This window comes from Orcinus orca, chromosome 5 (genome assembly GCF_937001465.1).
Source record: "Orcinus orca chromosome 5, mOrcOrc1.1, whole genome shotgun sequence".
NCBI lineage: Eukaryota > Metazoa > Chordata > Mammalia > Artiodactyla > Delphinidae > Orcinus > Orcinus orca.
Genome location: NC_064563.1, coordinates 133,521,512 through 133,535,534, shown reverse-complemented (window position 1 = coordinate 133,535,534; position 14,023 = coordinate 133,521,512). Strand labels below are relative to the sequence as shown.

General features: G+C 37.9%; 1 protein-coding gene across 9 annotated transcripts in view; it reads right to left on the bottom strand.

Annotated features, from left to right (window-relative positions):
* Positions 1–715: 715 nt before the first annotated feature.
* The window catches only part of USP16 (ubiquitin specific peptidase 16), a 30,354-nt gene continuing 17,046 nt past the window's right edge, over positions 716–14,023 (bottom strand). For 7 of the 9 annotated variants that reach the window (XM_033418151.2, XM_033418152.2, XM_033418149.2 and 4 more), the window contains 8 exons: positions 12,632–12,723; positions 12,221–12,277; positions 11,125–11,301; positions 8,287–8,947; positions 6,550–6,644; positions 5,260–5,346; positions 1,264–1,420; positions 716–1,147 (listed from right to left, as the gene is read on the bottom strand). In XM_033418151.2, coding sequence (XP_033274042.1) covers positions 1,023–1,147; positions 1,264–1,420; positions 5,260–5,346; positions 6,550–6,644; positions 8,287–8,947; positions 11,125–11,301; positions 12,221–12,277; positions 12,632–12,723 — 1,451 coding nt within the window. In that variant the 3' untranslated portion in view covers positions 716–1,022. Of the gene's footprint in view, positions 1,148–1,263; positions 1,421–3,483; positions 4,356–5,259; positions 5,347–6,549; positions 6,645–8,286; positions 8,948–11,124; positions 11,302–12,220; positions 12,278–12,631; positions 12,724–14,023 lie in introns of those variants that run through there. The other 2 variants (XM_033418155.2, XM_049709724.1) reach the window with 2 other exon arrangements.

The window sequence follows — 14,023 nt, the reverse complement described above, 5'->3', positions numbered from 1 at the left end:
CTTAAAACACATATATTCTGGTAGCAAAGAACAAAGATACTTGTGATGCAGCTGAAAACATGCCTCCTGACATATAAATGAAGCAAGTCAGTTTTTATACAGTGGAGTTTTGAAAAAAGCAAAGACCATAGTAAAAAGTTAATTTAACTTATTTTACAGAACATGTGCTACTGTATGTTTTGGTTATATAAGGTCTTTGAGTAACATTTTGAAATTTTATACTGTTTTTGGTATTTCAAAGGAATTTGGATGCAGTATGGCTGACTAGGTCTTAGGTAAACTCATCAAGGAATTCCTAATAGAGAACCTTACAGGAAGTTTAGACAGGTTTGGTATTCTTAAGGCTCTTAGGGTTGTTTGCAACTTGGAAACAGTGGCTGGCTTGGGTTAAAAAAAAAGGAATTTATTAGGACAGTTCACAGACTTTCTGGCCAGAGGCTGGCATTAAGGGCATTTCAATGAATGTCTTCCTTGGGTCGATTAACAATTGCACAGAACAAGTGCAGAGTTCAGCTTACACCCCAGCTTACGCACACTGCATGGCATCAGAAGCATTATATATGTTACCACCAAGGTCAAATACCTATGCTTATAAAATTAACACTTTTTTGCTTTAACGAACACACTTGAAGTTTCAGTCTGAAACTTTTTCTTCTAAATGTTTTCTAGTAGTGTATGTCAGTACAACTTAAAATCTTCTAAGTAATAAAACAAGTTTCGGGGGTAATTCATTTTATTGATGTGTTGCAAACCACCACCCAGACGTATTAATAAGCACAGAGGACTTAAGTAATTCAGAATCCTTTCCAGAAACTGGAAGCAGGAATAAAAACCACTGTGACAATACAAAACCACTGTAAATTTTTAGGTATTTTCCCTTCAGTATTTCAATAAACATGATTTCTTCTGGCATGTATTTAATTTTAAGTTAACATGACTTACAGTTAGTCTTTACTTTTTTATTACTACAGCCATTATAAAAGCCATAAACACGTTTCCAGAGAAAGCACTTTTTGAAATTGTTACAGTATTCTCTCATAAAATAGGAGGTAAGCCTGTGAATTTAGTACTTTAGTTGTAGGCACAGCTTGCACATGTGTGTCGCTGATGTGAAACCACTGTCCTTTGGTTGATTCCATTTCAAAATCTGTCAGGAGGAAATGTAAAATTAAATATATAAATAGAAAGATTCAAGTTGATCCTTTTTCGGTTTTGCCATAAATATCTGCTGAATACCAGAATTCTGTAAGACCTCTTTCTTACCCTGTAGAATATCACCGTGGAGAACAAGATTAGAGAGATGACTGTTTGCAGATCTTGCCTTGGCATAGGCAGTGTAATGCCCCGACCTCATGGTACCACTGTGTTCAACGACTCCATATAAGGAATATAGTACCCTTGTATTTTCTTCAGCAACATTCTTTAAAAATGAACAGGAATCAAAAGTTAGTTCTAGTCCCATTTATACAGATGCCATCAACAAGACAATTTTAAACTATGCAGAGGGTCTCTAACCTTCGAGAATGCAGAAGTCCTGAGTCTGAAATGGACTATTATTTTCTCCCTACCTTTTCTCAGCCTACTGAGTGGTAGCACGCTTATGTTTTTACTAGAAAGTTGCCATTGCTCTTGCCCTGCTGGAAGAACCATAAACCAGGGTCTACCTGCTATAATCACAGTTTCCTGGCCCAGATACTTAAATAACTGAACTTGCCAAAGCTTCTTTAGGAGTCTGGGATCAGATAATTAATACCTCAACAACTCATCATCCTATTTCCAGCCCAAAATGTACGCCTTTAACAGCAAGAGGATAGCATTTAGGTCACACCCAAGACCACCCCTTAACATTTTCAAATACCCCCTGCAGATTTGGTGAGAAGGACATGTGACCTCTCAGGAGCTCACTTTCCCCATCTAACATGGAGGCTGCTTATTTTAAGATCACATGTGCTGTAGGGCTGGTCAGCAACAGGGACAGGTGTTCCAGCTGTCACTGTCACTGGGGGCCACTCGCAGACAACTACTCCACTTGCGTTCTCTTGTAAAAAGTCTTCCTGAACAAGCATCACTGCCCTTCAACAGTACTGTCACTACACTCTCTAATCTTTGCCTCCCTATTTGCTAAAGAACTCTTATTACATCACCCCAAATCCTGTCAGCTTCCTCAGGGATTTCAGTGGCCAATGAACCTCACAGGATTTTCCCTGCCATTCCATTTTAACCAACCACAGCCAGGACTACATTCTGGAATCGGTCATCACTCAGAACCCTTTAACTTCAAAAATCTTACTAATTTTCTAGTCTCAGTCTACAATTCCATTCTTCCAACTCTCACCTCACCTATACTAGTCAACCTAACAGGATCCTCCAACCCTCATTTTCTCCTGGCCTATGAGGCCTCTTGGCCTCATTCCCAAAAAAAGTCTCTTCACTTCTCAAAATGTAATGGAACAGCAACATCACATTACCTGAGAGCTTACTGGAAGGCAGAGTCTCAGACCCCGCCTCACACCTATTGATTTCCATGTGATTCACATGCACATGTCATTCTTACAGACAACCTCTCAACACCCACCACATCCAGCTCATCACATAACCCAGCTCTGAATTCCACGACGTACCTTCCCCGACCCCATACACAGACAGCTGCCATTGCTAGGAAACAATTCTGTAACCATGCAGCCTCGAAAATTCATGATTTTCTACCTCACCAGGTCCTCGATGTGACTGTATAATTTATAATGTGTCCTCAGCTGCCTCTTCCATGGATGTCCTTCACAGCAACTAGACCAAACTTCCACTGCTCGCCTGTAGCCTCTCCTTAGAGGTGACCTCACCTCCCACTTCAGGAAAACTGAGACACCACCCACCCAGCTGCATGTTGCCCGCTCTCAGGAATGTGAAGTCTCCTCTCCCTTTGGTTCAGAGATTCTCCAACTTCGTGTCCTTATCCCAGCTTTTCTGGTCTTCTCCAGGATCTTTGCTCAGTTATCTCTCTTTTCTGTATCTTTTACTTCTAGATTTTCCTCTTTGCCTACAAACCTAATTAAGTCTCCTAGTATTAAAAAAAAAAAATCTTCATTGATGCACCACGTTTCCTTTTCAGCAAAAGCTCTAATGTATCTATATGCTCTATCTCCAATATTCTCATTCATTTCTCAACCTACTGAAGTTACCAACACTTCTTAAAAAATTTACCATGACCTCTATACTGTCTAACACTTTCTAGTTTTTTTCTCTGATATTCTGACACTGAGGCCACTTAATCCTCTCCTTGAAACCTGAACACAGGACAATGGCATTTTAGGCAAAAGATGGATTCCTGATGACCCTGTATTCAAAACTAATCCAACCAGAGCTATTTCTATTTACAGGCATATCTCATTTTATTGTACTTTGCTTTATTGTGCTTCACAAAGACTGCGTTTTTTAATAAATTGAAGGTCTGCGGCAATCCTGCACTGAGCAAGTCTATCGGTGCCAATTTGCTCACCTGGTGTCTCGCTGTCACAGATAATTCTCAAAATATTTCAAACCCTCCACCAGCAAAAAGCTTACAACTCACTGAAGGCTGAGATGATGGTTAGCATTTTTTAGCAATATTTTTTAACTAAGATATGCACACTGTTTTTTTAGACACAATGCTATTACACAGTTAACAGGTTGCAATACAGTGTAAGCATAGCTTTTATATGCACTAAACCAAGAAATTCGTGTGACTTGCTTTATTGCAATATTTGCTTTATTGTGGTCTGGAACGGAAGCCAAAATATCTGAAGTATGCATATACCAGCAAAAGTGGTCCTGGCCTATGGTAGTAACATAAAAAGAATGACAATTCACTGAAGTATTTAAAATCTGGATAAAGAACAACAGTATAGCTTCTTTTATTCTCCAAATTCTTCAACATGGAGATTCGCTGATATCCTCGGTGATGTCTTCTTCCACCTACACCTCTTACACTCCGATGCTCGCCAGAGTTTTGTCATTAAGCATCTCTTCTTTCTCTCTCCTTGTTTACACAGGAGATCCTATCCTCTCATAGTTTTAACCACCACCTATTTATTGATTTCCGAATCCTTATCTCCAGCCCTAACCCCTCTATTCAGACATGTACATCCAAATGTTTTCTAAACATAGCCACATGAATATCTCAAAACTATCTGAAACTCAATGTTTCCAAAACTGAACTTATTATTATTCCTTTCTCCGCCTCCCAACCTGCTCTTCTTCCTGTGTTTCTTACGTCAATTTATGGCACTCCCAACTGCACAGACACTCAAATCAGGCCCTGGGAATCATACTCAACTCCTTCTGTAGCACCCTCAGCATCCATTTAAAGGCCTCTGCCTCATCTTCCAGAGGAAAGAGATCAAAAGTCTTAATTTTACCTCCTGAAATATTCCTTCAATCTCCCCATCTCCAGCCCTAGTTTAGGCTGTCATCATGTACTGACAATTAACTCAACAGCCTCCTAACTTCCCTGCCTCTACTCTTGTCCTCCTAAAATCCAGCCTCCATTGCTTCAGCGAGTAACCTATGTAATATACAGACCTGGCTGTGTCACCCTGTTGCTTTAAGTTCTTCAGTGGCTCCCCACCGCATACCTAATAAAGCCCAAGTTTCTCATCACGATAATCTTCCAAAACCTCATTCCTCTCTCACTTCTCTGGCTTCATCTCCTAACGTTCCCAGACCTTGTACTGTAAGCTCTAGACCTGCTTATACAGACAGTCCCCGGCACCCGCCGTGCCACTTTACATGCCCTGCCTTTGCTCCTGCTGTCCCCTCTGCCTGGAAAACGTGCTTCTTCTTGATTCATTATACTAAGTCTTACTCCTTGAAGGAGCAGTTGAGGCAGAGCCTCTGAGGCAGAGCCTCCAGAGCCTTCCATGAACCACCAACATGCTGGGTTAAGTGCATATCACCCCTGCTCTGTGTATACCAATCCCATCACTCAACCATATTAAACTGAGATTATCCATTAATATATCTGCTCATCTTTAGTTATATGCCCTCAGCTCCCAAGACGTCTGCCACAATAATGGGGGTTCAAAAAAATGTTGAACCGAAATAACAACCTAATGTTCAACATGATTCATCACAGATCTTGACATTATAAAGGTACAAAGATCAAAGACCCAGTCTACTCAGTAGTTCCTATCAACTTCATACATATGTGAGTTGCTGTTGGAGTATTTGGTAATAAGCTATGATTTCCCTTTAAAGGATTTTCCCAAAAAGGCAAGTTCCACCTACCTTACATTTAAGGGTACAAAAAGGAGCCAAATCTAAGATTTCTGGAAATTTTATGTGTCTGTTAACTTTGCGTAGGTTAAAACCAGCCTATAAAAGAAGGATAATACATTAAGTTCTCTTCCTGGAAAAGCTGTACATGTTATGTAAAAACTATAGTCCCACCCCAATGCCCAGAAGAACACTAACATCTAGCCCTAGTTCAATCTGCTTAGAAGACTCTATCCCCCTGACTACTAATTGATTTCCAGTTGATTTGTTTTTGCTAAGTGCGACACACACACACACACACACACACACACACACACACACACACACACACACACACACACACACACACACAGTCCAACACATTGAGATAGCTGCTCCTATAAGAAAACTCTCAATGTTTCTGCTTTAAGCATCTGGAAAAGCCAGATTAGACAACAGGTTTTGAGTGCTTAAAACTCAGCAATAGCAGGAACTTCCCTGGTGGTCCAGTTAAGGTTAAGAATCTGCCTTCTAATGCAGGAGACGCAGGTTCCATTCCTGGTCGGGGAACTAAGATCCCATAAGCCACGGGGCAACTAAGTCCGCATGCCACAACTACAGGGCCCATGTGCCACAACTAAGACCCGAATCAGTCAAAAATAAAACAAATAAAAAATAAACATTAAAAAAAACCCAACTCGGCAACAGCAGAATACTCTTCTGTGAAGCATACACTTTCAGCCTCACTTTCTAACCAAGCTTGGTGAACTGTTCATAGAGACCCACCCAATTAGTCAAACTCATACAGAAGAGAAAACACTACGAAGGTACTTTGGGACTCGAACTGAATTTACAACTTGTACTGCTCATAGGAAAAAGTCTTCCAGAAAAGATGGAGTCACCAAAATGATGAAAAGCCAAGGTACCAATCAATGCCTTTTTATCAAGGGTCAGTAAAAATAAGATACCACACAGATCACTAAATTTCCCAAGTGTGAGATATAACTAGTAAACTGGTCTTCTTTCTCTAACCTGAAAATAAGATTAAAGTAAAATGCTAATATATCTAAAAAGAGCAACATGAGTTCTAGTAAAACTGAGGCGTGATTGTGCCTAAATTTCTCTTCCACCTTGACATGCATCTTCATCAAACCCCTTTTGTGTGGTAACATAAACATATGTATTATTTTACTTTCCTACTTCTTTGAAGTTAGAATTAAGAAATAACAGAAAGCCAAAAAATATAGTAATATGTTGAGACAATAACAAATAAAGCAGGTGTCACATATTTAAAACAAATTTTAGGTAACGAACAAGGGGTACCTGCTGAAATCTCTTTAAGTGAAGAGTGAGAACAGGAGGAGCAAGGGAAATTAGCATCTGCTTCTTAGCATTGGTGTAAACGTGTTTCTTCTCACCTACAGAAAGAAAGCAATTTTAGCAGTGTGAGGATCATTTCAGACCTCTATATAGCATTCACATCTGCTATAAAATCATTCCAGGGGCTTCCCTGGTGGCGCAGTGGTTGAGAGTCTGCCTGCCGATGCAGGGGACACAGGTTCGTGCCCCGGTCTGGGAGGATCCCACATGCCACGGAGCGGCGGGGCCCGTGAGCCACGGCTGCTGAGCCTGCACGTCCGGAGCCTGTGCTCCGCAACAGGAGAGGCCACAGCAGTGAGAGGGCCGCGTACAGCAAAAAAAAAAAAAAAAAAATCATTCCAAACATCTAAAGCAAGGATCAGTACGCTTTCTGGAAAGAACCAAATAATAAATATTTTAGGCTTTTTGGACCAAGAGGCAAAATCAAGGATATTTTGTACGCATTAATACACAAATTTTATAGAATTCAAACTATAATAAAATAATTGAGTATGATTGCAATCTACTGAAAAGAAGAATGGAATCATTTTTGGAGAGGTAACAATTAGGGTTCAAAGTTCATGTTTTCTACTATAAAATCATTTTCAAATGTTCATCTGTAAAAAATATTTTTAGCTCGGAGATCACACAAAAACAAGAAGCAGGCCAAATTTAGCCGACAAACCACAGTTCACTTACACCGGCTCTAAAGCAAACAGAAATGCTATAAAATCAACACGATTTACTTTTTGTATCAACAAGTAAATAAATAAAAATCTAGACTTTCTAAATGTTTCAGCAATTCTAGTAAAAGTCCTTAGGAATCTATGATGCCTCCCTATCCCACTTACCCAAAATCAAAAAAAAAACAAGGTGGGGGCAAGGGTAGGAGGGGGATTATTAATATCTTTCTGTTCCGTATTTGAAGAAGATGGTAAGAAAGCACTGTCCTCCCAGTACCTTGCACTGGGCACGTCACTTCAGCACGCTGAAGAATTAAAGTGTGGTTTTCTGGATGCAAGAGAGATGAGGCTCATCACAAATGACAGGAAACTGAGGATACAAAGAAACAGCCCCTATCTGTTAAGGAGCCTGCTGTGATAACATCTCACTGGGATGATTTCCCTACAGGGAGTGGTATCAGAGAGCAAACTGCCCCACTTTAACTGCTGCTGGGATGCCACAGAGTACTAGCCACATCAACAAAGTTCTGCTTATCCATCCTTCTATTAAAATATTTACACAGGGGGCTTCCCTGGTGGCGCAGTGGTTGGGAATCTGCCTGCTAATGCAGGGGACACGGGTTCAAGCCCTGTTCTGGGAGGATCCCACATGCCGCGGAGCAACTAGGCCCGTGAGCCATAACTACTGAGCCTGTGCGTCTGGAGCCTGTGCTCCGCAACGAGAGGCCGTGATAGTGAGAGGCCCGCGCACTGTGATGAAGAGTGGCCCCCGCTTGCCACAACTAGAGAAAGCCCTCGCACAGAAACGAAGACCCAACACAGCAAAAATAAATTAATAAACTCCTACCCCCAACATCTTCTAAAAAAAAAAAAAAAAAATTTACACAGTATTTTGGGAAAAGGGAACTTATTGACACCATCCAAACCCTGATACAATTAAAACAGTAGTACTCTACTGATACAGTGCAAAATGTACCCCTGAACATTAATTTTACTTTCTGTGAAAGAATCTGAATACCTTTTATATTTGCCTTTGGTCCACTATACTGTCTCCGTGTGCACACTTCACAAAGCAGTTTATTAGCATCTCGAAGTTTCTCATTTCGGGTGAACTGATATAAACAATGTTGGATTGAACATTCATCAGTACTGAAAGCTTCCCTGTTTGCAAGAGTACAGAAAGCAGTTTCTGGATCTTCGTTTACAACCTCATATACTTTCGTCCCGGGAGTATGATCGTCATTCAGAATCTCTAAATTTATTTCGTCAGGTTGAAGAGCAGCATTCAAGTTAAGGTTCTTAAATCCACTGGAAATGTCCACTTCTCCATTGCTCCCTTCCTTCATGTAGGCACCATTTAAATTCCTAGTACATTCAGCAGGAGATGCCAAAACCTTCAGATCATTATCCATGTTGACATTTTTCATATCTACTTCCTCTGTGGATTTTTGATTGTCAGTTACACTTTCTATCATTTTTTCATGGCCATTCAAATCTTTCTGATTAACACAATATTCTTTATGTATAACTTCCTCTTGTGAAATATGGTTGGATTTAATATCCACTTCTCGCTGAAGTGACATTTCAACTTCACATTCATTACCTTCAGGATGGTCAATGGCATAGACATCATTTAAATGAAGAACCTTTCCTTGAATTTTTTGTTGCCTTCGTTGGTTCTGTGTAAAAAGTACAAAACATTAAAAAAAAAACGAGAGAGAGGAAGAGAAAAAGCGTACATGTATCACATCAGGTTTTCCTGTTTATCAATCAAAAATAAATAAGTTAATAAGGAAGAGTTCACTCCCAGAATTCCAACCCTAAAAGTTCCTTTACTATCAGGGGTCAAATAAATTATAGAGAAAAGTTCTTTGGGGCTTCCCTGGTGGTGCAACGGTTAAGAATCTACTTGCCAATGCAGGGGACACGGGTTCGAGCCCTGGTCTGGGAAGATCGCACATGCCGCGGAGCAACTAAGCCCATGTACCACAACTACTGAGCCTGTGCTCTAGAGCCCGCGAGCTACAATTACTGAGCCCACATGCCACAACTACTGAAGCCTACATGCCTAGAGCCTGCGCTCTGCAACAAGAGAAGTCACCACCACAATGAAAAGCCCGTGCACCGCAATGAAGAGTAGCCTAGCCCCCGCTCGTTGCAACTAGAGAAAGCCCATGTACAGCAAGGAAGACCCAACGTAGCCAAAAATAAATAAATTTAATAAATAAATTTAAAAGAAAAGTTCTTTGATTGAAAGCAGGGATAAAACATCACCAATCATCAAAAAATTGTCACACGGGGGCAAATAAAAATGTGCAAGACATGGTCTCTGATCTAGACAGAGCAGTAAGGCTGTTGAACCCAAGTAGCCATGTATTAAAGCAGGGGGCGAGTGTCTACACACACACCAGGAAGGGATATATCCATGTGAGTTATAATAAAAATAATAAAATAAACTGAAAACACAAGGATGTATAAAAACAAACCAAAAATTCAAGGATGGGCAGAGGGATGGAGGAAAACATTCCAGGAAACAAATGGCCCAAAACTAGAGAAGCAAGGAAGCCACATATACAGAGGACAATAAAATACTCTACCCACTTAAATCACGTTCTTTGCCATTTGCTGCCTATGTCCAAGTGCGGGGCAGGGGAGTTGCATTTTATCCAGATTTCTGTTACTGGAATGCCTAAAGACTCAAGGGGTTACCATTTTGAGTTGTCACTAAAAGGATAGTCCCTGTGAGGCTAATTAGTAATACCAGAAAGCTGAAGGGCAGCACATAGGGCTCTGGACAAAAAAATTTTCTGATATGCTTCAGTTAAAAATAGTACACATGAAAGAAAAATGGGGTAAGGATATAAGCAAATACTTCAAAGGAAAGGAAATACAAAAGCCCTTAAACATAAAAACATGCTTAACTTCACTTACATTAAAATAAATAGAAAATAAAACTGCACTGAGATACTATTTTCCATCTATCAGACTGGCAGAAATCTAAAAGTTTAATATTCTGCTGTCAAGGATAAGGAGAAACAGCAAGTCTCATATGTTGCTGGTGGGAATATAGATTGGTACAACTTTTGTGGAGGGCAATTAATTTATCAAACCACAAATACAATCCCTCTTCTCAAAATATGCCCAATCAATGACATATGTATAGGGTGATTCACAGCAGCACTGGCCATCATAGCAAAAGACTATAGGTGTTCATATACCTAAATCAAAAGAGAAATGGTTAGATGAACTATAGTACATCTATTATACTATATTTAGTAGTATGTTTACTACTAAAATAGAATACCATACAGCTGTTAAAAAAGGAATCTTTGTGTCCTGAAATGTAAAGATCTCCAACAATCTAAGCAGAAACAAACAAAAAGCAAGGTCCAGAACACTGTGCATAATTTTTAAAAGGAGTGAAAAACAAGACTACATATTTGTATTGTACTTGATCATATTTTCCAAAAAAACCTAGAGGACACATAAGAAACTAATGAAAGTAGTATCTATGTCACACAAGGAGGGAGACTTTTATTGTACACATTTATATTATATATTTAAAATTTTTTGAATGTCAATGTATTAGCAACTCAAAAAATTATTGAAAATGAACTAAAGTTTTTTTAAAGTTGTCACAAGTAATGCAGAATTTTTTTAAAAAAGCACATTTTCTTCACATATACTCAGAGAAATTTCACTGCAGAGAATACTAAATGAGCTAATTCTGTAATTGCCCAATGAAAGTGCTGTATATAAAATAACAGACATTGTCTACCAATGTCACTCAGACTTTAAACTCAATAGTTCAAAAAATTAAAATGAGAAAAGTATGGTTTTCCTCCTAATTACCCACCTTGGCTTGCTTTTTGGCTTGCTTCTTTGCTTTTTTCTGTAAGTGCTTACTTGTTCCTGAAAGAATATCATTTCTCTCCTTTATGTAACTGTCATTATCTTTTTCTTCCTCACTTTCTTTATCTTCATCATCCATGGTCTTTTTCAGATTTTTATCATTTATACTTTTCTTACCACTCTTAAAATATGGAGAGAATATGGGCCAAAAATAAAACTTTACTATTGTTGGTGAAGAGATTTCATGTTACCTAAATAGTTTTCTACTCCTATTTTACACCAGATTTATTTTTCACAATGTTTGGAAACATGTCCAGGACAAAATTCATTCATCTCAAACACCAGAAAGCAATCTTCACATACTGAGAAAACAAGCAAACAAACAAGTAAAACAGTAAAAAAGGCAACTTAACATATGAGTGTAATAGAAAGGAATTTAATGAGTTGTATTAGACACATGCTGTATCATGCTGTAATTACGTCTATTTCTAAATGCACTCTCTGTTGGTAAGTGATTTACATGTCCCACTACAGGTATTCCTTTTCATTCTTTTCTTTCTTTGAATGCAAATGACAGTTTTAAAGAAAGAAAAAACAGAGTAAGTTTAGTAAGACTTTAATCACTAAGTAACAGTGATTTAAAGGGACCCCCAATTCATATTAAGTTGAATAATGATTTATCCAATACTCATAATATGTTCTCTTTTTCCTATGACTACTTGATAGGAACTAAATTAATATGGCTTAAAACTGAGATACTCTCTTAACATTTATAAACTTAAGTCTATAAGGGATTTGTGGCTAATCTTAAATAATGAAAATAAATAGTAATTTATATGAAGTAAATATTTCCTGATATGTAAACTAATCAAGTTAATTATCTATAAATAATTCCAGACACACTCTTTAAATATATATATATATATTTATCCCATTCTCTTTTCAAATCTTTAAAATTCTTCTGTCTCATATACACTAAGAAAAATTTCTCCATGCTTGGCCTAGTAATGTACAGCTTGGAAAAGGTAGCAAGCCCTCCCCCATAAATCTAGCACAGGAAAGAAAAAAATCTACTTAAATAAAATAAATGTAAGTCTTACCTGATCGTCTAAAACCGGTAGAGACAAATCAAGGAACGATTCATGAACCAAGGAGACCTTAACCAACCAAAAAAGAAAACGTAAAAAGGAGGAAAAGATTCATTTTAAACATTATATAGTAAAATCATGGGGGGGGGTGCTAAATTTTAAAATAAAGGCTTAGGAAAATGAAATGAAAAATTACACAGTGTTGAGGACTCTGGGTTAGGGGAAATCAATTAAAATATTAAATAACTTCTTCCTGATACAAGGAGTGCTCATAGTTCCAGCAAAAAACTATGCATACTTGGACAGTTCAAAAAGAATATCTTATAAAACTAACTAGACATTTCTGTTTTTGAAAGAAACAATTGATGAACTGTACATTATTAATATTAATGCATAAATCCAGTCTGCACTACATCTACTTACAGTTCTGCATTCATCACACATGATTGTACTAGTTAGTTCACCACCAAATACTCGGTCCACAAAACTTGGTACTGATTTTTTCTTTTCATAATCTATAAGGGGAAAAAGTCTATCAATTATCCTTATATAATTAATGAAATAAATCAAAACTACTTACCTATCTAACCCTAAAATTTAATTTTAATTTCCTATCCTATTGACTTTTCTCTATTCATAATTACCACAATTTTATTTTTATGCTACAGTCAGCAGCGTATACTCCACTTCTAAGCATAACACATTTTAACATAATCACATCTTGTGAAAAAGAAAAAAAAAGTTCTTATCCAAGATCTAGTCAGTGGAAAATAAATTTTGTGAGTCAGTGAGACTTTCTGTATATCAGTATCTTACCTAGTAAAACAAGCAGATCGAGCTACACACAGAATGCTATTTTAGCTCGCTTCTAGCTCTAACATTCTAACACCGGCAGCAAGTTTGGGAGTAACTTGCTTTGTGAACTCCACTTAAAACAAAAACAAAAAGCCCTCAGGAGAGTATTTCAGACAAAATCCTCCTTTTATTTTTCTATGTTCCCAGAAATAACCTTGATAAGTTTAGCATAAGGTGACATAATTTAACTACCTAGTAGTTCAACTTTCTAATTACATGAAATGTGTAGGCCTTATTCAAATGACAGGTGTCATTTATACAGAAACACATTTTATGACAGACAGTGCAAACAGGCTTGATTCCCTCTCTGTTGCTGGCCAGGCCAGCACCAAGGGCACCAAGGAGGTAAACAGTTGCTATGTGTTGATTCTGAACTGTGCTTTACAATACAGTAGTTGCTAGTCATTGGGGCCACCTACATTTAAATTAGTTAGAATTAAATAAAAATAAAATTTAGCTCCTCAGTTGCACCAGTCACATTTCAAGGGTCACATAATAAGAAAAAATTTATCTCCATGATTAATAAATGAGCTGACAACTCTCAAAGACAATCACTGCTAATTAAAGTCTAAGCTTTTGAGGGAATTCCCTGGTGGTCCAGTGGTTAGGATGAGGCGCTTTCACTGCCAGGGCCTGGGTTCAATCCCTAGTCGGAGAACTAGCTGTTCCGACTAAGATCCCACAAGCCATACGGCGCGGCCAAATAAATAAATAAATAAAGTCTAACTTTCTGAAAAATAAAATTGTGATGTCATTTTAGCTCTATGTTTATAAATTTTACCATAATATTGCATAAAAAGAATACACCAGAAGTTAAATTTTTCTAAAGTATTTACCTTTGGAGTATTGAATAATTGTTTTAAATCAACGAAGATAAAGAGAAATTATAATAACTGTGGATAATATAAATAATATAAATTATTAATAACTGTGGATTTGAAATACATGTGTTAGCGATCT